The sequence below is a fragment of the Aulonocara sp. 'chitande type north' Nkhata Bay genome, linkage group LG23 (genome assembly GCF_057382095.1).
Source record: "Aulonocara sp. 'chitande type north' Nkhata Bay isolate Kocher_YH1m ecotype deep benthic linkage group LG23, A_spYH_male_GT1.1, whole genome shotgun sequence".
Lineage (NCBI taxonomy): Eukaryota > Metazoa > Chordata > Actinopteri > Cichliformes > Cichlidae > Aulonocara > Aulonocara sp. 'chitande type north' Nkhata Bay.
In genome coordinates this window covers 44,981,812-45,007,932 of record NC_141365.1, presented here as the reverse complement: position 1 = coordinate 45,007,932, position 26,121 = coordinate 44,981,812, and the positions used below count along the sequence as shown (strand labels likewise).

At 43.1% G+C, this 26,121-nt stretch overlaps 1 protein-coding gene across 1 annotated transcript in view; it reads right to left on the bottom strand.

The window, feature by feature from the left end:
• The window catches only part of LOC147302750 (NACHT, LRR and PYD domains-containing protein 12-like), a 144,310-nt gene extending 129,028 nt beyond the window's left edge, over positions 1-15,282 (bottom strand). The window contains exons 1-5 of the mRNA XM_086283594.1: positions 15,260-15,282; positions 14,128-14,232; positions 12,234-12,469; positions 10,341-12,129; positions 2,936-3,109 (exon numbers count right to left, since the gene is read on the bottom strand). Of these exons, the coding sequence (XP_086139720.1) occupies positions 2,936-3,109; positions 10,341-12,129; positions 12,234-12,469; positions 14,128-14,232; positions 15,260-15,282 (2,327 nt within the window). The remainder of the gene's footprint in view (positions 1-2,935; positions 3,110-10,340; positions 12,130-12,233; positions 12,470-14,127; positions 14,233-15,259) is intronic.
• Positions 15,283-26,121: the final 10,839 nt, after the last annotated feature.

Sequence of the window (26,121 nt, the reverse complement as noted above, 5' to 3'; positions counted from 1 at the left end):
TGTAGCTCCTACAGCAGTGATGGGAATAACTACTGAAGCTAATCCAGTATCAAAGCTCAGGAATCAGCAGCTCCCACCTCGTTTTCTTTCAACAACTATTTTTAGCTGCTGTGTTTTTGTGTTTCTGCAGACCTCAGACATCCTGCTGCTCTGGACAACTTTTTCATTCTTTTTTATCATTATTTTGCTTTTCTTTTATTATTATGTTATATGTATTAATATGTGAAACACTTATTCTTTGTGTTTTTGCTTTGCTCCTGTCAAACTGCTTTAATAAAATCTGCTGCAGTCTAAACTGTGGACGTTCCCTTTTTAACCCTTTGTGAAACAATAAAGGTTTAAATCTGAGTATTCATCTATGTTAGTGTTTAATGGGTCTAATAGGACGCTTTTAGGGGGTGGGTTTTTATAATCGATTTATCGATAAAAATCGATTCTGGCTTGGATAACGTAAAATCGATTAATTAAAATCCTGAATCTATTTTTTAATATAAATTTATTTTGCTTGAAATTCCAGAATTTCTGGTGAAATCTCACAAAATCTCAACAACAGCTAAGACAGTAAATGAGAGCAGGAACACGGATTCTGCACAAAGACTTAAACACACAGCGCGACCCGCGAATCAGAATCAGTGAGATGTCGCTTTTCTCACCCGATGGCACGGACACGGTCGGGGTTGAAAGCCGACAGCTCGCTGATTCTGATGTTTCAGCGGCTCCGAGCTTTGTGTTTAACCTGTTTGAACCTGCTTAGCTATACCATACCGTCACTGCCATTATATTATGCTGCTATTCATACTGTCATTATATTAATGCTGCTATCCTGCATATATCTTACTTACTATTGTTTGAATACTTGCGATTGTTTTATTGTACTTTTTATATTTTACATTTATATTTATTTTTGAATCTTGCACCAAGGGAGTGGCACTCCAATTTCGTTGTACTCTGTACAATGACAATAAAGGCTATTCTATTCTATTCTATTACGTCCTTTTTACGCTGATTCTAAAGCTGTTAGTTTTATCTCTCTCCAAACAATATTGACTGAACCAGCAGCAAAAGAAGATCCAAACTACGCTTCACATAAACATCGTCATGAACTCACTCTGACTTTTGCTGTTTTGCTTCCACCAGGATAAAATCACACTTCATGCACAGCTCTCTCTCTCTCTCTCTCTCTCTGTACTTCAAGAACAGTTTCCCATCTAAAAATCTGTTTTCTGCATTATTCGCTTGCTTGTTACGCACAAGTCTACCGTTGTTTACAGCGCTGTCGGCCGCTGTTTTTTTTCCTTTTACTTACTTTCGAAAAGAAAGCCTCATTTCTGCCGTTCAATACTGAACAAATTTAAACTTTTTAAAATTATGCAAAACTGCAAAACGCTGTGTTTGTAATAAAAACGGTGTAACTTTGCTCTGCTTCACTTCAGCAGCATCAGGTAATGTTTATGTGTTTTTGATCTACTGCAGAATATTTTTATAAAATCCCAGGAAAATCAGCTTCATGTTTTTCTGTGTTTTATCTTCAGCTACTTTGACACAAAGGCCTCTGCTGTGATGCTCACACCTTTGATAAAGTCGCGAAAGTGCCAGCTTCCCTTTTATAGATACAAAAATATGTAAATATACTGATCTGAATTATAATATTTCTGACTGTCTGAGGCAACATTTCCCAGATTCCAATCGAATTGAATCGAATCGATTCTAGAAATCAGTGACGATACCCAGCCCTACTTTGAATTGTGTTACACAAAAATAAGCAAAGTTTCTCGTTGTTCAGGCAGAATCGAGCGTTGAAGAATGAATTCACACGTCAATAAACATTTTCATCAGCACAAGCAGGACAATGAAAGCAGGAAATACCCCAAACTGCTATTTCTCATTCTACAACTTCAACAACTGCACATGAATTATACTTCATACACAGACCCACAGTCTCTGATTGCTCTGAAATCTCACTGACAGCCAATAGAAATAAAGAAAAGTCAAGACTGACAGTCTCTGTGGGGTTAGGCAGTGAACTGCTCACGCTGCGTTCAAGTGCATCACAAACTATTGGAATTGGATCCAACTTTGTGAAGCAGATTTCTTCTCAGCTGCTGTTTTGAACATTTCCTCATGAAATGTATTAAACTCTGTAAATGAACTGAGAACTATTTCTACATTTGAAACTATGGATTCATTTTCCCGTTCACTTCTGTACGTTAGTGTATAAATGAATGTTAGACTGGGCTCCATGGAAACACTTGGACTGGTCTCAGCTGCCTTCTTTCTGTAGTCCTTTCTCTTCTCCAGCTTCTGTTTGAAATCCTCTCACAGAGCCTGAAACCTGCTTTGCTGTCATGTGTGGGTCTGTGTTCCTCTGCTTTAACACAAACCTCACCACAGCAGCTGTGTGGGTCGTCTCTGTAGCAGCCCGATCAGCTTCTGATACATGAACATCATCACAGCTCCTAACTTCACCTTTATTAGCTTTGACATTCATGTCTTTCTTTTCTCTGTCTGTTTCCACACAAGCTCAAAGTCTCTGCAGCCTGTTTTTATCTGCTATCATCAGCTCTCCAACAGCCTCATTCACATCCCTCACACACTCTACAGCCTCACCAGTACTGACTTCATCTTCACTGACTGATGGAGCACAACATGAACCTGTGGAGGCTGAAAAGCTGTCCTGACAAACATCTCCCCGTCACCACTCCACTTCTGTCAGCCTTTAAATGAACCCTGCTCAAGTCTGTCACTTCTATTTGGAGCCAAGAGGAAAACTGTTGTTCAGTCATTTGGAAAGACACAACATTTCTGAAAGCACTCAAACTTCTTCACATTTGTCTTCAGACACATCCTGAACATTTAGGAACTAAAGAACGTTTCAAACATCAATCAAAGATCTGAAATATAGAAAAACAACAACAGCTGCAGTCAGTGAACTCACCTCAGAGTCTCCAGTCGACAGTTTGGACTCTCCAGTCCAGCACACAGAAGCTTCACTGCTGAATCCTGCAGCTCGTTCTTACTCATCTCCAGCTCTGTCAGATGGGAGGGGATGGACTTCAGAGCCGAGGCCACAACTTCACAGTGAGTCTCTGAGAGTCCACAGTCAGCCAGTCTGTGATCATAGAAAATACAAAATGTGTTATTATAAAAGCAGAAAGTCTGCATTATAAACACAGACTGAATGTATATGAAGACAAAACAGAGTGAGGTCATAATCTGATGAACATCTGCTCTTCACATCTGTGCTTCAGCTCCTCTTACTGTGTTTGACATGACACAACGATTGAGTCTCTCTCAGACCTGCAGACTTTTAATGAGAATCTTTGTTTGGCTTTAATCTGCAGATGAAGGAGGAAGATGGTGTCACATTTAGGCTTCCATAATGTCCACAGTCTGTCAGTGAGATCTGATCCAGAGTCAGAGTGAAGATACACATGTGGACTGTTTCCTGTCTTGAATCCAGAACATTTTGAATGAGCTCAGCTCAGTGAAGAGTTCCAGCTGGAAAGACGATCTCTGTTTGCTACCTGCTGCTGTCAGGTACGACTGTTCACGTCCACACTCAGGAAAAATCTGCTGACTGTCACCAAACGGAGCAGAAATGTCATCACTGGACAGTAATGATGAATGAACTCAGAGCTGCTGATATCACATCTGATTTCAGGGGAACTAAACTAAAAAGGGACAAATAGAAACAACCATCATGACTCTGTTTGACCTTCAGATCAGAAACTATGGTTCAGAACAGCAGCAGGATTTCAGGCACTGTCACATCCTCAACATCCATATTCCAAATGCTCTTCCTGACAGGACACTCTTTGTTCCCACTCAGGGAGTTTCCATGTGTACAAATCATTTCTGAATCTCAGTAGACTGGGAGGTTTTTCCATCTCATGAATCTCTTTCCTAACATCAAACTAGATAAATCAAACAAAGGAACTGGAGTCTGTCTAATTTCTGACCCCAGTAAAGTTTGTACTGGGATACCCCGACATACTCTCTCTCCATCTGCTCCCACAGCCTCATATTCACAGCTGGCCCTTCTCTCAGCATCCACACTCAGGGTGGGGGCGGGGTCAACACCAGTCAAAACCATTGCTTTGGCCTTATGGCCATTTTATTAGTGTTCGTTTCTGAGTAACAAGCAGGCCTACGCACAGGTGTTTGGACATGTGTGGACCCGACCTACACTTAAACTTCTTAAATCCTCTGTTTCTGTGTCACCAGCTACACTTTTAATATTAATGTATTCACTCCGACATTTTTGGGGAGCGGTCAGAGCTCGTACACTGCAGACAAACATGTCTCCCAGCACACAGCTGACTGTCAACTCTCTGAGATTGGATATGATTCATTTAGATTATATCTGTAAGGTGAAGTTTATCTCGGTGTTTATTTGTTCCTGAGGAAGTCAGCTCGGCTCAGATTAAAGTTTAATAACTGAACAATTTTAATGAACCTTAACGCCTCCCTGGAGCATATATGGAACTGAATCAGTCACTTTTCTTTATTTCCTGATGTTCATATGTGACATACATGTTTTAACCATTAATCTGGAATTAAACTGACATTTAATATATTTTAAGGAGGAAAGAGAAATTTCACCAGAGGATGTTGATGCTGTTCATGGAGACTGAAGACAGAACGATTTATCTGTCTTAATATTTCTGCTGCTCTTTCCTCTGGTGCAAAAATGTTTTAACTGTTGGTTTTAATTCAAAATCAATGGTTAAAATGTTAAAACACCAACAAACTTGTGGCGTTAGTGTTGATATTCTGTGAGTTACTTAAAGAGATCACACAGGTACAGGACATATTTTATGTTCAGGTTTATGCATGTTTGCGGTGAGATGTGCATGTAGTGGGCTGTTATGTTGTAAACTGTGTGGATGTGTTTGGGAACAGAAAGATTATTTTACTGCATAAAACGGCGCTGCTGATCAGCTGTTTCTGCCGCTGATACACTCGGCCGGTGAACCACCTGACTCACACAGGCTCTCCTCCTCCACAGTCCTCGTTTATGAAGAGCTTTACAAACACAACATCACGGCTAACAGCTGGATTCTCCCGTTTCAGTGCCAAACAGCCACTTCCTGCTACAGACAGTAAAGTGGACAGTTTGGCGCTAAACATGTTTTTAAAACTTTAAGCTCTTATTTGTTAAAGCCAGCTTCACAGACAGATCTGTGTCAGTGTTTTAGAGCAGGGCTCAGTGGTGTAAACCAGCCTTTATATGTGTTTCATCTCCATTTTTACATTAAACTGAACCAAAACACTGAAATCTTCACCTGATATGTCTGTGCAGGTTCTCATCATACAGTCATGGTAATCTAAGGAGCCTGGAAAGAAAAGTGACTTCTTTAAGTTTCTTGAAGACGTTTCATCTCTCGAAACCTCTGCTGATAATCACCCACACCCTTTTTCACAGCTTGGCTCATGTGATGAGCCACATGATCAATAGTTGGTCAGCGACCCTCTTAAGGGACACTCCCACTAGGATTAAAATCTGGGACTCTCCACTTTTTGGTTTTAGAAGTGAAGAAGCTGAATGTTCGGATTAAACATCTTCAAGAAACTTAAAGCAGTGCACTCGCTTTTCTTTCTAAGCGGCCTTTCTTAGATCACCTGATATAACCTGAGTAAATTATGTCGAGTGTCAGCGGGGTTTGAAAACTCTGCAGCATGACCCGGGTGTTGCTGGTGGCATCATGAGCTTAGACCCCTCAGTCAGCTCGGTCTGAAGTCATCGCAGCACTAACAGGCACAAATAGGCTCTAACGTGACAAACTGACCCGACATTTAAAGAGTGCCCACTACAGTCTCAGCTAAAACATATGTGCAACGCCAAGGACTGTACACTGGACTCCATTTCAGTGCAAAATAATAAAACAAAGTAAATCCATCCAATCTCCTCTGCCTGTCCTTATCATCAATAAAAACAATTAATAAAACAGAAAATCATAGAAACAGTCATCTTTGTTGTTGCATCATCACACATCAGTTCCCAGTAACTAGTCAGAATGAGACGTTGTTTTCATCTTTCTCACACTCATCTCACTCCCCGGTCACAACAGGTGGTGACTTTAACAGGTGTTACAACCTGGCTCAAAGCTGCAAAAGAGGGCGGAGACTGAAAACAGAGACTGGTTTCATTTTGAAGTTCTTAATAACCTCGGCTAAAGATGAAAACAGACAGCGTGACAGGGTCTGACAACGAGTGGTGGCGTCGTCCTAGCCGACCTCGGCAGTTATTCACACGCCATGACCAAAAACTCCTGCAGTGTCACAGCAGATAGAGGAGGAGTCACAGAGGAGCGTAACAGCTGTGACAGATGCAACAGGAGGACGAGCTCCAACAGTAAACACACTGAAGACAGGAAAGCAGTCACGAGTGATGTTGGTCCTGTTTTTATCTCCACTAAAACCTCTCTAACGTCACATGTAACAGAACACAGACACGTCTGATTATCAGGGACCACGACCCACATCTTTGCCTCACTATGTTTATAAGAAGAGACTGAAAATAATGATTCTCCCAACACATCACCAACACTTTTATGGCAAACAGATAATAGTGAGTGACAAGAGGTGAACTGTTTCATATGCAGTTATCAGGGTAAATACATTTAAACCAAAGACACTGGAAGAGTAAAGGAAAGGAACTGAAGGTGACAATTCAAGAAGCTCAACAGAAGTCAAATGTAACATGATCAAGATTCCCTGTTAAAATATACTATGTTAATAATAGTGTATAGTACAATAGTATACTATACACTGTTATTAGTATAGTAGTATACTTGTCACACAGTGGAAATTTGTGTTTTTATGTTTTATCAATCTGTGTATTGGTACATAGTGTTGATTTTATTTGCATGATTTTATTGTGATATTTATATTGCATGGTTTTATCCTCATACTTATATTATGTGTGTTAATGTTGTTGTACCATATTCCTTTAATCCACTGAGGACTAAACAGATGGGGGCGTTCCCCAAGGTGGCCTATCAGCTGCCAGATTGACCTGTTAAAGGGGATGGTGAGCGCAGAGACAAGAGGAGCGACGCACGAAAGGTGAGCAGGAGAAAAAGGAACGCGTGTAAGCCCGCACGTGTGTTGAAGGAACTGCTGCCTGACTGTGGGGCGCCGCGAGTCGTTCGGCGATCCAGTCCCAACTGCAGGAACAGCAACAGTGGGTGGCGATGGCCCTCAATTCACAACAGGGCAGGGATGCCCCTCTGCCTGCATCTGACGGTGCTACGAGGGAGGCCGTGTGCAGGTGTGGAGTGGGGCGAGACTGTGCGGCGACGCGCTGTCAGGAGACAGGTCTGCGACAGGAGCCCCCCTCCTTGTTCTTCTGGCCGGCGTGGTTTCCATCCCGGAAGAGAAATTCCTCTCCTGTTTCAGATAAGGCACATTCGCCCGCGTGTGGCTGTACTGTGGGATTATGGGACTGTGGGAGGGTAATTTTAGCATATGGAAAACATTTTTTTAGCTTTGTTTTAATAGTGTATAGTTATTTCTGCCGGCAGGGTTTTTAGCGCATTGAGAACACTCTTTTTATTGTATACGGGGGATTTTAACTTGTATTTGTGATTCTGGCTGTGTTTTTTATGGAAATAAATGGTGTGTGTTCAAAGCCAGCTTAGTTTCTGTGCCCTGAGCGCTGACCCGCTTGCTCCCCTTCCTCTTGTATGTGAACGGACTTGGAGGTGAAGATTTAGGTCCACCAGTCTTAGCGGCTACATAATTTTGGCGTTTGTCGACAGGATACAAGTTTGGGAGCAGTGTTCAGTACCTGGGGTACAGATATAGATGATAGAATGCTAAGTGTTTAAATCAGCTACCCTTGTTGAGGGTTGTGAGCAAGGGGTGTACAGAAAAGACGTTTTATTGCCACGTGAGTATTCATGAGTAGTGTTCATCCACAAGGGATATCAGAGGAGCTGAGCTGAGAGGAGTCAGTGTTCTGATAATCCCATACATTAGCTATGCTATGTGGTCACGAAATGGAAGAACAGCAGGTTACCTGGATGTGGCAATTGGACTGTATAACTCACCTATGCTGTAACTTTTCTAGGATGCATTCAAAGGAACTCGTTGGTAGCAGATTATTGCTGATGTTTCATGTGTTATGTGTAAAGAAGGGACTACCAGAGACACAGTAGCCAGCAAGGCCAAGTGTTGTTCAGCCACCCTCCTGGACAGAACACCTGAATGTTGTGACAGGGACTGTCACAGTTAAAATATGGGGGGATGTCACACAGTGGAAATTTGTATTTATCTTGTATATTGTTTTTATTCTGATTTTTAGTGTTTATTTATGAGTGACGTTTTATTTGCATTGTTTTATTCTGTTTCTATTGCATGGGCTTTAGTGTTTTATGTGACATAGTTTTTAATCCACTGTGGACTGGCTACACATGGGACAAATTAGCTGATAGGGACCACCTGCTGAGGCATGGGTGTGTCAGCTGTGTAAAGACCTTTTAAAAGCAGGCTAGCTGAGCACTGAAGGAGAGAAGCCCAAGACTGGAAGGCTAATGCTAGATGGCCAGCGTGACACGGCGACCCAGTCCTGACCTCATGGAACGGCAACAGTAGGAGACAACGCGTGTGATTGGCAGCAGGTTTACTATCTGTTATTTTACAGGACACTGATGCAAGGGGAGCTGTGGCGGTGGTCGCATGATGGATTCGGGTGCAGAACGCAAGCTGGGCTGGGATATGATGGGCCAGTGGAAGGACAAGATGGGAGGCTCTTGCTTGTCTGCCGAAGACGGGGCTGGCGTGGACTCTGCTCTAAAGCCGGAATTCCTGGCCTGCTGATGGACCCATAATGAACATGTGGCATAATTATAGCAGGGGTTTGTTAGTGAATATAGAAAATGGTAGTTTTACGGGTTCTAGGATTGTTTTATTTAGTTTTACTAAATTGACAACCTTGTATCACGTACATTTTAAGGGTGTTTTTATTTGTGCTCCCTGGCCCAGTAATAAACTGTTCCTGATCAGACCTGCTTCATCTCTGTGCCCTCGGTGTCTGACTCGCTTGTATTTTAAAGAAGCTTTCTTTTTAGAGGACATTCTGGCGCGACTGCTTTAGTGTCCCCATGTGTTACATACTATGCTAATAATAGTGTACAGTATAATCCTAAATCTGCAAATGTTGAAAACTTCTATACAATCTCAATATTATGGAGGATCAGAAGAGTCAAAACACATCAAAATACATTTCATGCTTCATTAATAAATTGTGCAATAAAACATGAGTACATTTATTTCATTTTAAAAAACATTTTTGAATTCCAATTTTTAAAATGATTTTAAAATATTTTAAAAAATAAAATCAAAGATTTACTTTGTACATTTAAAATGGTGATTCCACTCCTCATTTGAAAATCCATTTCTTCACTGCATTTCCCTTTCCTGTTAGCTCAGGATTACCATATTAGGTATTAGCTGACCTCTGACCTTATATTCCACTTGTGTGGTGTCAGAGTCTCGTCTCTGTTTTTACAGAGGATGTGGTTCTGTTGGCTTCATCAGGTGATGGCCTCCAGCTCACAGTGGAGCTGTTCTCAGCAGAGTGTGAAGCCGTGTGAATGAGGATCAGCATCTGAGGCCATGGTCCTCAGCTGGGAAAGGGTGGAGTGCCCACTCTGGGTCACAGACAAGTTCCTGCCCCAGGTGGAGGAGTCTGAGTATCTCAGGGTTGAGTAAAGAAGGGGGAGGGGAGCAGGAATCAACAGACAGACTGTTGCTGCGGTAACAGTGAGGTGGACGCTGTACCGGTCTGTCGTGGTGAAGAGAGAGAGAGCTGAGCCTGACAGTGAAGCTCTCAATTTACCGGTCGATCTACGTCCCTGCCCTCACCTATGGTCACGAGCTGTGGGCAGTGACTGGAAGAACCAGATCATGGTTACCAGTGGGGCAAATACATTTTCTCTGAAGGGTAGCTGGTGTCTCCCTTGGAGACGGGGTGAGGAGAATCCCCTTCACAAAAACTAATCAAGTGAACAAGACTCTCCAGGAGGTAAACATTTAAATATCCAAGTCCACCATAAAGAGAAAACTGCATGAAGGTAAACACAGATGGTGCATTACAATTCACTGCATGTGTTTTACATGAAGAATGGAGGATATACCGTCCACTTTCACTCTGTCTTTAGCAGCAAGTGGCTCTTTGTTGTTTGGCTAGCTGCACTGAAACAGGAGAATCCAGCTGTTAGCCGTAATGTTGGTGTTTGTAAAGCACTTTATAACCAAGGACTGTGTTTTTAATTTAAAGATTAAACTATTAACCGACACTGATCAATGATGTTAGTGATCACATCTGGACTCACCGAGCCTTTCTGCAGTTCCTCACAGCTGGAATCAGTCTCAGTCGTCCCTCCTTTGAAGCCTTGTACTTCTGCAGGTCAAACTCATCCAGAACCTCCTCTGACATCTGCAGCATGAAGGCCAGAGCTGAGCAGTGGATCATAGAGAGGTCCTTTGACCTTTTCTTTGACTTCAGGAACTCTTGGATCTCCTGATGTACTGAGAGGTCGTTCATCTCCATCAGACAGTGGAAGATGTTGATGCTTCTGTCAGGACAGGATTTAAGCTTCTTGTTATTCTTCAGGTTCTTGATGACTCTCTGGATGGTTTCTGGACTGTTCTCTGTCTGACCCAGCAGACCTCCTAAGAGTCTCTGGTTGGACTCCAGACAGAGGCCATGAAGGAAGCGGACAAACAGGTCCAGGTGGCCATTTTTACTCTGGAGGGATTTCTCCATGGCTCGTTTAAGGAAATCATCCAGAGAGGACTCTCTGTATTTTTTTCCCAGGAAGTCCTTCAGCACCTCTGACTTCCTGTTGGTGAAACAGTGGAACATGTAGACTGCAGCCAGAAACTCCTGGATGCTCAGATGAACAAAGCAGTAGACTGGTTTCTGGAAGATCACACACTCTCTTTTGAAGATCTCTGTACAAACTCCTGAGTACACCGAGGCCTCTGTCACATCCAGACCACACTGCTCCAGGTCTTCTTGGTAGAACATGATGTTTCCTTTCTCCAGATGTTCAAACGCCAGCCTCCCCAGCTTCAGAAGAACTTCCCTGTCAGCCTCCGTCAGCTCCTGTGGACTCGTCTCATGTCCCTCGTGGTACTTGTTCTTCTTCCTCTTTGTCTGAACCAGCAGGAAGTGTGAGTACATGTCAGTCAGGGTCTTGGGCAGCTCTCCTCTCTGCTCTGTAGTCAACATGTGCTCCAGAACTGTAGCAGTGATCCAGCAGAAGACTGGGATTCTACACATGATGTGGAGGCTCCTGGATGTCTTCATGTGGGAGATGATTCTGCTGGACAGCTCTTCATCACTGAATCTCCTCCTGAAGTACTCCTCCTTCTGGGCGTCAGTGAAGCCTCGTACTTCTGTTAGCCTGTCAACACATGTAGGAGGGATCTGATTGGCCGCTGCAGGTCGGGAAGTTATCCAGACGAGAGCCGAGGGAAGCAGATTCCCCTGGATGAGGTTTGTCAGCAGCTGGCTGACTGATGACTTCTGTGTGACATCAGACAGCAGCTTCCTGTTGGTGAAATCCAATGAAAGTCTGCTTTCATCCAGGCCGTCAAAGATGAACAAAAGCTGAGAGACAGCCAGCTTCTCTGCTGTGACCTTCTGTAATGTTGGATGGAAAACATGGAGCAGCTCCAGAAGACTGTACTGCTCATCTCTGATCAGGTTCAGCTCCCTGAATGAAAGCAGAACCACCACACTGACATGTTGGTTCTCCAAGCCCTCTGCCCAGTCCAGAGTGAACTTCTGCACTGAGAAGGTTTTTCCAACACCAGCCACGCCGTTGGTCAGAACCACTCTGATGGGTCTCTGTTGGTCAGGTAAGGCTTTAAAGATGTCCTGGCACCTGATTGGAGTGTCATGGAGGGCGTCCATCTTGGAAGCTGTCTCCAGCTGCCTCACCTCATGTTGGCTATGAACCTCTTCACTCTGTCCCTCTGTGATGTAGAGCTCAGTGTAGATCCTGTTGAGGAGGGTTCTACTTCCTGTTTCATCACTTCCTTCAGTCACACGTTCACATCTCCTCCTCAGACTGATCTTATGTTCATCTAAAACCTCCTGCAGACCAACATCTGCTGAAAGAAAGAAAAACAGAAAGAAAACTCTTCAATGTCTGAACAACAACAAGAAGTCCAGTTTTCAGAAATGAGTCCATCAGCAGACAGATGTTCAGTCTTACTTTGTACACAGCTGCTCTGACTGGCTGTCTGCAGTCCAGCTCTGCTTCTGGATCTTTCTCCACACTGGGGACAGGACCAGTCTCCTGATGAAGCAGACTGGTCCCAGTATGAGGAGATGCACTGTCTGCAGAACCAGTGTCCACAGCTGGTAGAGACTGGATCCTTCAGGACGTCCTGACACAAAGCACAGCAGGACAGCTGCTCCTCCTCACAGACACCACTCCTCTTCCTCTTCCTCCCTCTGTGAACACATTTCTTTATCACTAAAATCATTGACTGTCAGTGACAAACATCCAGATTTGATGACACTGTGCAGAAGCTCTGATGGTCACAGAGAAAAGTCAAAGTGGAGAAACTTGTGTTTGAGTTCAGAATCCAAGTTTCCTTTGCTGTTCCTGCCTGTCTTATTAAACACAGAGTGATCAGCCTACAAACTCCACAGTAAAAGCCTTCATCACAGAGCTGATTATGTCCTTCACTGGATGTACTGGAAGTTTGGGATCCATCACTCTGAACTGACCTTTGACCTCCTCTAAAAACTGTGGTGGAGCAGCGGTGTCACATTCAGAGCTTTCAGCTTTATTTTGAAAGAGTTCAGTAATCAGGAAGTGAACTTCTTGGTTCTGATTTCCTTTCTATTCTTTTACAGAAGTGAAGAAGAAGAACTAAAAGCTTTGAAATGATCTGAGTGATATTTTTGAACATTGCCACCAAATTGAGTTCAGCCTCCAGCAGTAACTTTGTTTCATGATGCCTCCCTGATGATGTGATGTTTGATTACAAACCTGTTTATGTGTTAGACATTAATCACATGAACACAGGCAGAAAAAAGAAGCCAATGAAACAAATGACAGAAACGTGTTCATTCACTGCCATGATCCATATTTGATATGTACAGATGTTTGTAAAGAACACGTGTGCAGCGCTTTGTTCTGAGTATCTGCTGTCAGCACACAGTGCAGCAATAACTACAACCACACGTTTCTGTAGATCCTGAACATCAGCCTGGAGGAATCTGACCTCAGGTCTGCACACAGACGAGCTTCACCTCTGGGATGATGCTGACTTCAGCTCCTTCTACAATCAGGCAGAAGCTTCTGCACCATCAGGACACAAACAGAGAGGAGCTTCTATCCTCAGACCATCCAAGTCCTAAATCAGAACATGCTCCCCTCATAGCATCACCATCAGGGTTTAAACAGGACCTTACATCATGTTCTTGTCTCACTGTCATATTTCAGATCATACCTGATTCATTATGACGTCACACGCTGCTACACTGATCCTGCTGCTTCATTACTGCTGATATTACTCTGCTCACTCTGTTCAGTTACTCTCTTTACATCACTTTGCTCATTTGCTTTGTTCTGCTTGCACTGCTCTGTCAGTACATGCTGTGCTAATGTGGCACAAAGCACTTTAACATTACATCTGCACAATGTTTCATTATTTCATTTAATGATTGTTTCTAATGTTTTGTCCAGTCACAGGAGCAGCTCAGCACATTTCACTGTGTTGTACGTGTATGACGATGCCTGTGACAAATAAACAGCCTCGGACTCTTCAATCTTCTGCATTTCTTTGGAGATCAGCTCAGTGGCCTGTTGAGACCATCTTTCTATTTCTGATGACTCAGTTCAGATTATTATCCTGATACTTTCTTTTAAAATGTGATGAAATCATTTATCTGATGTTCTGACACAAATACACCAAAACGATCCCAAACAGCACAAACCACCACGTTACACACAGTGTAATAAAAATACAGGCAACTACAAATAAAAACACTTTAAAATATAAACTAAAATTACAAAGTGGTCACAGAATTTCAAACACCCGTAAATGAGTCAGCAGCTCTCTTACATGGTCAGCTGAGCTCCATGATTGAAGAACATTGTTGCTGCAGGTTCATGACTGAAGTCTGGAGGAAGTATGTCTTTGGACCAGTCACTCCTCACAGACACACAGCTGGATGCTGGAGACTGTGACCTCTGACCTCTGCAAACACAACCACATTGCATTCATTTCACATCAATTAGTACACCACAAAAGGCATGCAAGAAACACAGTATGAAGGCAAACTTCTGGCTTCAATAACATTCAACAGGTCAGGTGGAAACTTTTCTCAGATTTGATTCATGTTTTTATAGAACGATCCAGCTAAAAAAAATATACCATTAGGTCAGGGGTCAGCAACCTTCAGGACCCAAAGAGCCATTTGGAGCCAGTTTCCACGCAAAAGAAAACACTGGGAGCCACAAATACTTTTTGACATCTAGAATGAAGATAACACTGTATATACTGTTTTTTACCTTTATGCTTTGTGTGAACAACTAAGGTGTGTTGCTTATGAAATCCATGAAGTGCTACAGAGAAAATTACATGTTATTTATGTAATGAACACATTTGAACTCTTAAAGAAATATAACCAAAGGAAAGACACCCAGCTGAACTAAAATGATGTAGCAAACAAAAACTGCTGTGAGCCGCCACCCTTATATCTCCTTTGGGCTTTTGGAGCCTTGAGCTGACTTTTAAAAAATAATTGGAAAAAAAGCTCGATGCTGCTGAAAGATGAAAAATAGATATTTGCAAAATTCTGCCTAAATATGTATTTTACCTGGTTAATGTGTGTGGCGGGGCGTGGTCTGCAGTGCCGCTGCAGGGGAGGCGGACGCACCTGAGCGGCACCCGCAATCACGCCTCGCCGCCTTAACGTCTGTGCTGTTGTGTTGGTGTGTGTCGGGCTGTGAGCTGCAAAGCTACAGCCGGCTGTGTGCGTACAGCAACCGTGTGTGAAAAGTGGTCAATAAAGAGAAGCTGAAAAGCGTGTTCATGCAAACATCGTCGGGTCTGCCGTGATATGTTTACAACGGGACTTCTGCTCCTGAACCTCTGCGCACAGCGTCTGCAGGTCGGGGCTGTACGAAGTCACTTTCATCTTTACAGGACTGTAAGCTGTCGTCTGTGAGGCGTGAGCGGTGTTTGTTTTTAACATAGTTCACGGTGGAGAACAGCTGCTGACATAATGTGGATCCGAAGAGCCATAATTGGCCTTCCTGGGGTTGAAAGTCTCGATAAATGCACGGCGTTTCGGCGGGTACACCGGCTTCCACGAGTATTATTATTTATTATTATTTGAACGATGAAAAAATAAAAAAATATAATTTTCTTTTTATATTTCAATATCACAATAATCTTCCAATTTAGAACTACAAGTTAAAAAAGAACATAAATAAAATACACTTCAGCTAAATACTTCTAATTTATTTTCCCAAACCACGAGGAGCCGCACTGTAAGGACTAAAGAGCCGCAGGTTGCCGACCCCTGCATTAGTGTTAGTCAATGTTGCAACTGAACTGAAAAACAAAAGATTTTGGTCAGGTCCAAAGAAACAAAGTCACTATTAATACAACACAACCCCCCCAAAAAGAGCCATGTAGACCCCGGGCTCTATGGGTCTTGTGCTCGGAGCTTGTTCCTGTGCTGCCATGATTAGTGCCTCTGTGCTGTCTTTCAGTCCAGCTTTGTTCAGCCACTGGTAGGATTTCTGGATGTCAGCCACTTCCTCTGCCTGCTGGTGGTGCAAACTGTGTTGTTCTGAGTTTCATTGGACGTCTTTGTCCAAAGCACCAGACAAAGGGCAAAGTAGATGCATTTGCATCAGCAGGAAAATACACCCCAAACTAGCATCATCATTATACAACTTTAACAACTGCCACTAAATGATACTTCATACACAGACCAGTGTTAGGTTAAGTTATGATGTCACTGGCAGAACATTTATAGAAACAACCTTTGAACTCTGAGTCAGCAGATCTCTTACATGGTCAGCTGAGCTCCATGATTGAAGAACATTGTTGCTGCAGGTTCATGACTGAAGTTTGGAGGTTTTTCTCTGGACCAGTCACTCCTCACAGACACACAGCTGGATACTGGAGACTGTGACCTCTGACCTCTGCAAACACAAACATCAATAACTGATCAGTTCTCTCTGACAGCCATATCATCAGCTGATCCCTCTGTGATATTGTGTCTGCCTCATAACGCTGACAGGTCAGCCAATCATCAGCCAGTTTTTCTGTCTCTGAATGAACTCAGTTTGTTCTCAGCTCTTCTCTCTGATTCTGCTGCACTGACTTCACTTAAACTTACAGAGTTCAGATCTTAGCAAGAAAACAAGTCAATAAAAATCAAACTCAGATCAAACAGTTTGAACCAATCACAGATCAATGATTCTGTCATGGTTATGTTGAAATGACTAATAAAGTTAGTAGTGTTCTTACATTGTTGCTGCAGGTCCATGACTGTAAGGTGGAGGTGTTTGTGCAACTCCGTCACTCCTCACAGACACACAGCTGGATGCTGCAGATGCTGCTCCGTCCTCTTCCTCCATCTTCTTGATGTCAGGGTGGAGTTAGTCTAAGAGGTAAACACACACACTCAGAGGTGCTGTTGTGCTGGAAGCATCACACTGACGGCTTTCTAATGTTGGAGCTTTGGCCCTAAAGTCCAAACCAGTTATTTTAGAGGCTCAAAGTCTTTAAAAAACACCAAAACCATCACATTATTTAATAAGTACATGATCAGGTGGATGAAGGAACTCAGTGTGTTTGGGATCATCATCATGGTGAGGAGCCCACATGTTACGGCTCCTTTGGAGAGAAGCTGAGGATCACTGCAGGAAGTGAGCTCATGAAACCAAACTGCTGTTTGTGAGCAGCATGACTCTGTTATTGGACCTGCTCTGTGTTCTACATATGATCAATACTTCAAATATCTGTAAACATCTCATCTTATATTTGTTGCACTTGGTCACATCTGTCTTTAAAAATAGATTTTTAATGTCACTGAGAGTTCTTTTCTACCTTTATTGATTTATTTTGGAATAAATTAAATATAAAGGTGCCAAAAACTGCCTGCAGCTTCTGCTCTGTGACAGGAAACTACTGTCAGGCTCAAAATGACTTCAGATTATTCATCACAGAGTGTTTATGGATCACAGGACACGTTACAGTTTTACAGCCTCACGGACATAAAACTCTTAAAGTTTGTTTCTGAAGGGATTTTCAGATCAGACCTGATGTTTCTGCCTACAGCCTGTTTACCGATATGATCAATATCAGACATCAGAGCAACAGAAACCTCGGTGATCAGGACGCCGGCACTGAGAACAGGAAGTGGCTCAAACAGTTTAAAGTCAGCCTGAAAGGAGTTTCTGTCGCCATTTTTTTGTCGTGATAAGGGCGGGTCTTACTGTGAACCTGCGCGCTCATTGGCTAATAACTTGAGATTGACAAGTCGTTATCCAATGAGCGCGCGGCTTCTCCCAACATAAAGTAGTTTCCTTTGAAAAACCAAAGTCTGATTATTTTTGCCTCCACTGACGGAGCCTGTTGTTCCCGCCACAGAGACACAGTAATGTCAGAGCGGTGTTAACACTCAGCTGCCTCAGCACAGCTCTCACTCTCCTCCTGCTCTCTCAGCTAAACTCACTTCCTCTCTACTTACAGGAAACCAGCGCTCAGAGGAGCCGACCGGCCTCACGTTTCACCCACAGACACGAACAGTGTGGAATTATTTTATGTCATAAGAAACATATTCATGTTAACACTCACCTGCCTCAGCTCCACCTTCCTCCTGCTGCTCTGAGCGGAGGATCAACACTTTCACTTTCACTGCTCCTCCCTAAACACAGAGGATGCTGGGACTTGTAGTTTTTACCTTGTGTGATATTTATGGCTGTGACACTAAATCACAGCATGTAAACTTCCTGCAAACATGTCACAGGCGATAAAAGTTTCACATTAAAGGTGAAGTTATTTTTCTGTCTCATGTTCAATAAACAGTGAGCTGGGAAAACTGAAGAACAGACTTCAGACGTTCCCTGCAGAGTTTCTGCTGCTCGGTCGTCTGCATGTTGCTGAGACTGAGCTGATGATGAAGCTGTGACGGGTTTATGGCACGTTTGGTTCTGGAGAAGAGTTTTACTGCCGGTGCAGGTGAAATGATCAGAGGTTACAGCCTCTGGTTAAAGTGGAGGCAGCGATCAGGACGGCTGAGCAGCAGAGGTCTCGAGGGTCCTAAAGTGTAAAAGCATCAGTGTTAGTAACACAAAGATGACAGAATGGGATCATCCACACAACACTAACATCTAAATCCACGGCAGGAACTCTTCCAGTGTCCTGAAAAATCTGTGTGCACGATGCTGAGATTAAAATCTGTCTGCTCATCTTAATGCAATATTGTGAAGTTACAATTCTTTTCTGTAAAAAGAATTTTCAGTTTTGTATATAAATAAATGTTGATGTTGTGCTTTGGGATCGTGTGCTTCAATTTGACTTATAATGTGCCAAATGACTGCAACAGGCGGCTTAAGGCAATGCCATCCAGAGTAAGGATCGTGTTAGCCACAGTGTTTCTAAGATTTTTACGCCCCGTTACAATAACCTCAGTTTTATCTGAACTTAGAAGCAGAAAATTAAAGCTCATTATGTGTCTAAGACATCCCGGCAGTTTAACCAATAAAAGCGGGTATCATATGCATAGCAGTGAAAATGTATGCTATGTCTTCTAAAGCACGTATAATGTAAACAGAACTGGTCTTTGCACAGAAGCCTGTGGAGCTTCATAATTAACCTCAGTGTGTGAAGAGGACTCTCCATTTAATAATAGCTGTAATAAAATGTTCTGGCCAACGGTGTTAAACGCTGCACTTGGGTCTAGCAGGGAAGATTTCAACTTTTCAATATGAATGAAGGCTGAAAACTGATTAGATTAATGTCTGATGATCTTTTCTGTGCTTCTTCAAGTTTGTAACACCGAACATATTAAAGGATGATATAAGGTTCACAGGAAGAGTTTAATTAGACACACATTTACTATTTTTCTTTATACTCTTTCTTTCTTGACATGTTTAATATGCTTACTATCAGAGGAGAAAATGAACCTTGTGTAGTTTAAAAACTTTTTATTTAATCAAACTGTAATGTTGTTGAACTCTGACGGACGTGTCTTTTAATCTTGTCAACAAATCCTTAATCACCTAAATGTGCCATTTATCATCTAGTAAAATGTTCCCTCTGCTTCTGTTGCACATCTCCCCCGACACTCTCTGCTTCACCAGCCCTGTGCAGCTGGTCCAATCGCTGCCTCCTTAAACTGGTGTGTTTAAATCTCTTTACCTCTGTTGTGAACTTCACACAAAGTTTGTGGTAACAAAATCAAACTGAGGAGGATCTGGTTTGAAAAACACACACTCGCGAGACAAAATAAAAACAGACTGCTCAAAGCAAAAGCAGAGCTCACAGCTGGTAGCACAAAACACAGTGACAACGTGCGTATCAGATACCCTCAGTGCCAAAAGCATAAATATGAAAAAATGGGATCACCAAGAATACCCTAAAAATGGCATTGAGGGGGTGTTACAGTGAAATAAAATGAAACATTTTCATCTGAAAATGTTTCATTTTAGTAAAAACAATTCTCTGTAGTCAAGAACAACACCAACACAGAGAAGAAGAAGAGGGGGTCGTTTTACTACACATCATAAAAACGCAATCATTCATCTTCCAACTGTATCTTTCTGTTCTGGATTTAGAATCATTGGTTGTTTACTGATCTGTACTTTGGGAGTCACACTGTTGTGATACTGGGGAGAAAAGGGTAAGGTTTGATAGACTAAACCATTACACACAAAAGTTGAAAAACCTAAAGAGTGTGTGAGACTGCTAGCTGTGTCGTTCAGCAATAAACTCATCTATAAATGTGTTAGTAAAGAGTGACTTGTACTTCTGTCCCATTAAGCAACGGTTTAACAAATTTCACTGCAAACTATAAAAGGAATCTGGATTTAAATAGAACATAGTAGTGCAGGAAACACTAGTATAAGGTGTCTATGGAACAAATCTCCTTCAGCGTTCAAAATGACCAAAGTGAGGCCTACAGGCGTTTCTCTCAGTTGGTTGTGTTCAGGGAAAAAGCAGCTAAATACACTGAGACTGCTCCACATTGTTAGTGAGTTAACTCTGGATATCTGTAGGTTTGTCAAACTTGGAGTGAACAAAAGCAGAAAACAGTAAAAGATGCAGACAGTGAAAGTCTGGTTTATTTCATGAACACAATGAAACATTTTACAGTCCACAGAGCAAAGTAGCATACATGATAAATAGATACACATGACACGGACAGTGAGAAGTAAAACTCGTCGTCTTACCACATGTTATATTCTGTAAACTTAAAATAAACCACAGAAATTAGTGTTTTAAAGTCATTATTAAAAACATGAGTCAGCATTACTGAAGTGACACTTTAACGATGCTTCACATCACCGTGTTTATGATGATAAAACATGTTCTCTCATTAGTAGATGTCTGCGCTGACACTTGTCATGAAAATGTCCCGAGCCAGGGTTCCTCTTCAATTATCACTGATCATTAATAGGGTCACAAAAGATTTGTCACATTATCCCCATAAACAAAATGCTTTTATAGAAATCATTGTGACACAAATATTTAGATTCTTGTTTCACAATGTGCATGAACTCAAAATCTTTAGAGTTTCATATTTATAAAGTATCGCAAATAATACATTTATACCGTTGTATGAGCTACACTTCTTGTAAAAAACTGATTGGAAATGCGTTCGAGAAAAGCTCCTGCTGTGACCTTCCTTCTGTGAGGGCACACACACACACACACGCACACGCACGCACACACACACACACACACACACACACACACACGTGTCTATATACACACATTACACATACATACACAAAGCTGTGTAAAGCAACTATTGGCGACTATCAAGCCTTTGAGTCGCCGAGCAGCTGAATAGGCGAATAATGTTGACGCGCCCGCTGTTTAAAACGTAAGTCAAAGTTCCAGGTTAAAACTCCTTTATTTGTTATCAAATCCTTAAAATCGGTAGAAAAACAGTGATCAAAACATTCCAAGCTTGAGCGGTCAGCAAAAGTCGACTTCCCCCATCACCCACTCATTCACAAAAATTCCCTCAGGACGTGAACAGATGATATAGCAATCACTATTACCGACACCACGTGACCCAAAGCTACGCCTTATCCACAACAGCAACTATAAATAACGAATCTAAACGTATATACATAAAATACAGAAATGAATGAGGTGGAATGAATACTACAAATGTACATAAGGTGCAGCTGCAGTCTGGCAGTGGGAGCAGTGTGACAGGTCAACTGTTAAGAAGGGAGATGGCGAGGGGAAAGAAACTGTTCCTGTGTCGGGTGGTCCTGGTCTGCAGGCTTCTGTACCGTCTGCCAGAGGGCAGCAGATCAAAAAGTCTGTGTCCAGGGTGTGAGGGGTCTGTGATGATTTTCCCTGCCCGTTTCCTGGTTCTTGAGCGGCACCCCCCTGCCCTCCATCCTGGATGGAGGGCAGGGGGGTGCCGATGATCCTATCTGCTGCCCGTACAGTCCGCTGCAGTCTGCTCTTGAACTTGAAGCTTTTGTTACCATACCTCAAATACATGTACCCATACCTTAAACAAAAGCACTGCTTTGCACCCTAGTTGCAATTATGCAACACACATGGTCCTGCATACTACACTCTATTTCACACATAAGACACTTCGTTCACAAAATGAAATTTCAGGGTGCCACCCTGGAAAACATCCAAAATACAAAGCACATCGGGTAATTGCAACCACTCAATACACACCTGAAGGCACGTACTTGAAAAACTGAACACCAATTAGCCAACTACAAAAAGCCCTCAGTTTAGCCAATTAAAGAACTTTGCAAGCATGGATGGAGGGAGAGCAAGAGGAGGAGGTCGTCGAAGAGGCCACGCACAGACCCATATTTCTGATGATATAAGAGCAACTTTGGTGGACCATGTCATCAACCATGGCCTGACTATGAGAATTCTCTAGAATGACTCGAAGACCTTCTGGGGCAGGACGCCAACGCCTGTTCACACAACAGCAGGAACTTGCCGTTGTGGACCTAGTGAGGGCAGACAATGCCATCCGTCTCCACCAGCTACGAAAGCAAATACAGGGAGTGCAGAATTATTAGGCAAGTTGTATTTTTGAGGAATAATGTTATTATTGAACAACAACCATGTTCTCAATGAACCCAAAAAACTCATTAATATCAAAGCTGAATGTTTTTGGAAGTAGTTTTTAGTTTGTTTTTAGTTTTAGCTATTTTAGGGGGATATCTGTGTGTGCAGGTGACTATTACTGTGCAGAATTATTAGGCAACTTAACAAAAAACAAATATATACCCATTTCAATTATTGATTTTTACCAGTGAAACCAATATAACATCTCCACATTCACAAATATACATTTCTGACATTCAAAAACAAATCAGCGACCAATATAGCCACCTTTCTTTGCAAGGACACTCAAAAGCCTGCCATCCATGGATTCTGTCAGTGTTTTGATCTGTTCACCATCAACATTGCGTGCAGCAGCAACCACAGCCTCCCAGACACTGTTCAGAGAGGTGTACTGTTTTCCCTCCTTGTAAATCTCACATTTGATGATGGACCACAGGTTCTCAATGGGGTTCAGATCAGGTGAACAAGGAGGCCATGTCATTAGTTTTTCTTCTTTTATACCCTTTCTTGCCAGCCACGCTGTGGAGTACTTGGACGCGTGTGATGGAGCATTGTCCTGCATGAAAATCATGTTTTTCTTGAAGGATGCAGACTTCTTCCTGTACCACTGCTTGAAGAAGGTGTCTTCCAGAAACTGGCAGTAGGACTGGGAGTTGAGCTTGACTCCATCCTCAACCCGAAAAGGCCCCACAAGCTCATCTTTGATGATACCAGCCCAAACCAGTACTCCACCTCCACCTTGCTGGCGTCTGAGTGGGACTGGAGCTCTCTGCCCTTTACCAATCCAGCCACGGGCCCATCCATCTGGCCCATCAAGACTCACTCTCATGTCATCAGTCCATAAAACCTTAGAAAAACCAGTCTTGAGATATTTCTTGGCCCAGTCTTGACGTTTCAGCTTGTGTGTCTTGTTCAGTGGTGGTCGTCTTTCAGCCTTTCTTACCTTGGCCATGTCTCTGAGTATTGCACACCTTGTGCTTTTGGGCACTCCAGTGATGTTGCAGCTCTGAAATATGGCCAAACTGGTGGCAAGTGGCATCTTGGCAGCTGCACGCTTGACTTTTCTCAGTTCATGGGCAGTTATTTTGCGCCTTGGTTTTTCCACACGCTTCTTGCGACCCTGTTGACTATTTTGAATGAAACGCTTGATTGTTCGATGATCACGCTTCAGAAGCTTTGTAATTTTGAGACTGCTGCATCCCTCTGCAAGATATCTCACTATTTTTGAGATAGGGTGTTGATGTCATTAGACCACACCCCTTCTCATTTGCCTAATAATTCTGCACTCCCTGTATGTGTGTGCGTGTCCAGGGTTCAGCTGAGACAGTGTCCTTCGCCCTGCCAGGCTAAGTAAACAGTCTTCCAGCCAACCCAGGTGGCCTTGCATGGAATGGGAAGGAACAGACTCAACACAGTCGTTATCAGGGTGTTTTTGTTCGGCTCCAGCCTTGAGCCCACAGCTGGCGCCGAGAGGGTCTCCGCATAAGTGATGGTGCTTTTTACTTTAGTGCGAACAGCTCATATGAATTTCAAAGCAGTTCTACAGTCCAACACTGGTCTCTCAATCTCCCGTTGGAGAGCCGCGAGCTTCGCCATACTTGCGTTCTGTGATGTTGTCATTCTTGTGCTCAAGGAGCCGATTCTGAGAACTCACGGCAGTGTGCCTCCCCGAGATGTCATCCAATTTGTGCCCAGAGATGTTATTCCGAGCGAGCCTTTCCGAGATGTATCCAGTCTGCAGTCAGAGATCTTATTCTGAGTATCCACAGCAGCCGTAGTCTCTCCAAGATCTTATCCGTGCTGACTCAATGAGCCCATTTTGAGAAACTCACGCCTCTCCCATCGTTCCAATCCCAGCGGGCAGCCTTGTGGGGGTTTGAACAGCCGGTTCCGCTTTCTCAAGCCAGCTCCGATCAGCCAGAACCCTGTTACCATGGTTCCGAATAGGTAGATATCTTCAGCACGCAGACTCACCCGAGCCCAAACTTCTCGTTGAGAAATTGCATTTAGGGACCAGTTTTCAACAGGACAATGACCCCAAACACACCTCCAGGCTGTGTACTAGAAGAAGTATACTAGATGGCGGCGCGCACAGACGCAGCGGCTCTATGCTCTCCACTTGGGTGCCTTTCTTTTTTGTTTCTCCACTTTTTCTTCTTCTTTTGTTTTCCTTATTGTGAAGCCAAATTTTCCTACAACCATCTGGAATTATGCAAGATTGGATATAACAGCCAGATCCCCATTACCAGTGATTATCAGAGGGTGCACAACATCCCCCCGGAGATAGCGAGAACATCGGGTGCTCCGTGGATTGTTATCAAGAAACGCAGGCGGTGGAAGGAACGCAAACAAAAGCGGGGATGCCTGTCGGGCCTGCTGGCCAGGCTAAAGAAACAGCCTTTCAAACCACCGCTCCCGAGCATCTTTCTGACCAGCGCACGGTCGGTCGTCAACAAAATAGATGAACTGAACCTACTTCTCGCCGCACAGCCAATCGTCCGTGACTGCTGTGTCCTGGTCGTCACGGAGACATGGCTCACTCCGCGAGGCTCCTGCCTACGACAGCCGTAACGCTCCGACAATCCATCAAGCAGTGGTAGCTTAGCAAAGTCGTACTGAAACATCTGACAGATTTTCGAGCGCCGTGCACATAAAATCGTTTCGAGGTCAGTAAACACAACCAGAGTTCATACATAAGGCACACGGGGTTATAAGGGGCTCTGTCGACTTTCAGAAAAATCAAAGGATTGATTTTAAGTGCGCCGTATTTTCCAAACAACACGGTAATAACGACGGCCCGCTAGCATGCTCTACCAAAAATAGTGCTTTGTTGTGTATCTGACGGACGAAAGCTAAACCAGTTCCACACCACTGAAGCTGCAGCATTTTTACAAACCAGTTCTGGTTCATCCGTTTCATTTAGCGATCCACTTTCGCTCTTCTCATTCTGCGTCATCATCCAATTCCACCTGTGATCTTGTGTCACCATTGCTCTCTGAGCTTTGTGTTGCTTCTTCTGTCACCTGACAAATAGGACATACATGACAATAAGAATAAAATGTGGAGCTGCTTCAGTGTGTCTGTCACTTTGTGCAGATCTTGACTGATCAGTAATGTTTGTAGGCTGAGTGCATTTTTAAAACAAGTTGTGCAAACTGCACTACAAGGTGGAATATTTGCAAAATCATAACTATGACCTATGAATACGTCAGTGCCATTAAGATGAAATTCTTGTGTCACCAACATTTTAACGTTAGGCATATAATTCTAACAGCCTCTGTAAACTAATATCCTGGCTGCTCGAGGCTGCTGTTTTCTCTGACAGCTTCACTTAGATTAGAATTAGAAACGCTGCTCTGAGACTGAGAGAACTAACAGTGCTGCATGTTGTGCTGTTAGTTTCCAAAACACGTTATTCATGGTTACATACAGTTTTAGACTGATGTGGGCCAAAGCCTAGCATAGCCTGCAACGTTATTGTGACGGACACATTTTATGTGTCAGACCCAGGACCCTGAGCAGTTATGGACTAATATTATAATGTATGTATTTTGTATTGCTGTCCCTCGTTCTCCCTGCTTGTAGACGTGTGTGTGTGTGTGTGTGTGTGTGTGTGTGTGTGTGTGTGGGGCCCTGGCAGGTGATTGGCCACACCTGCAGCTGATCAGGCCTGTCGGAGGAGCTATTTGAGAGTGTGGTGGAGCTCTCTCCGACGCTGGATCATTGCGTGGCTTCACGTCAGTCTCTCGACCAGTTCCTAGTTTGAGTCTGCTGCATTAT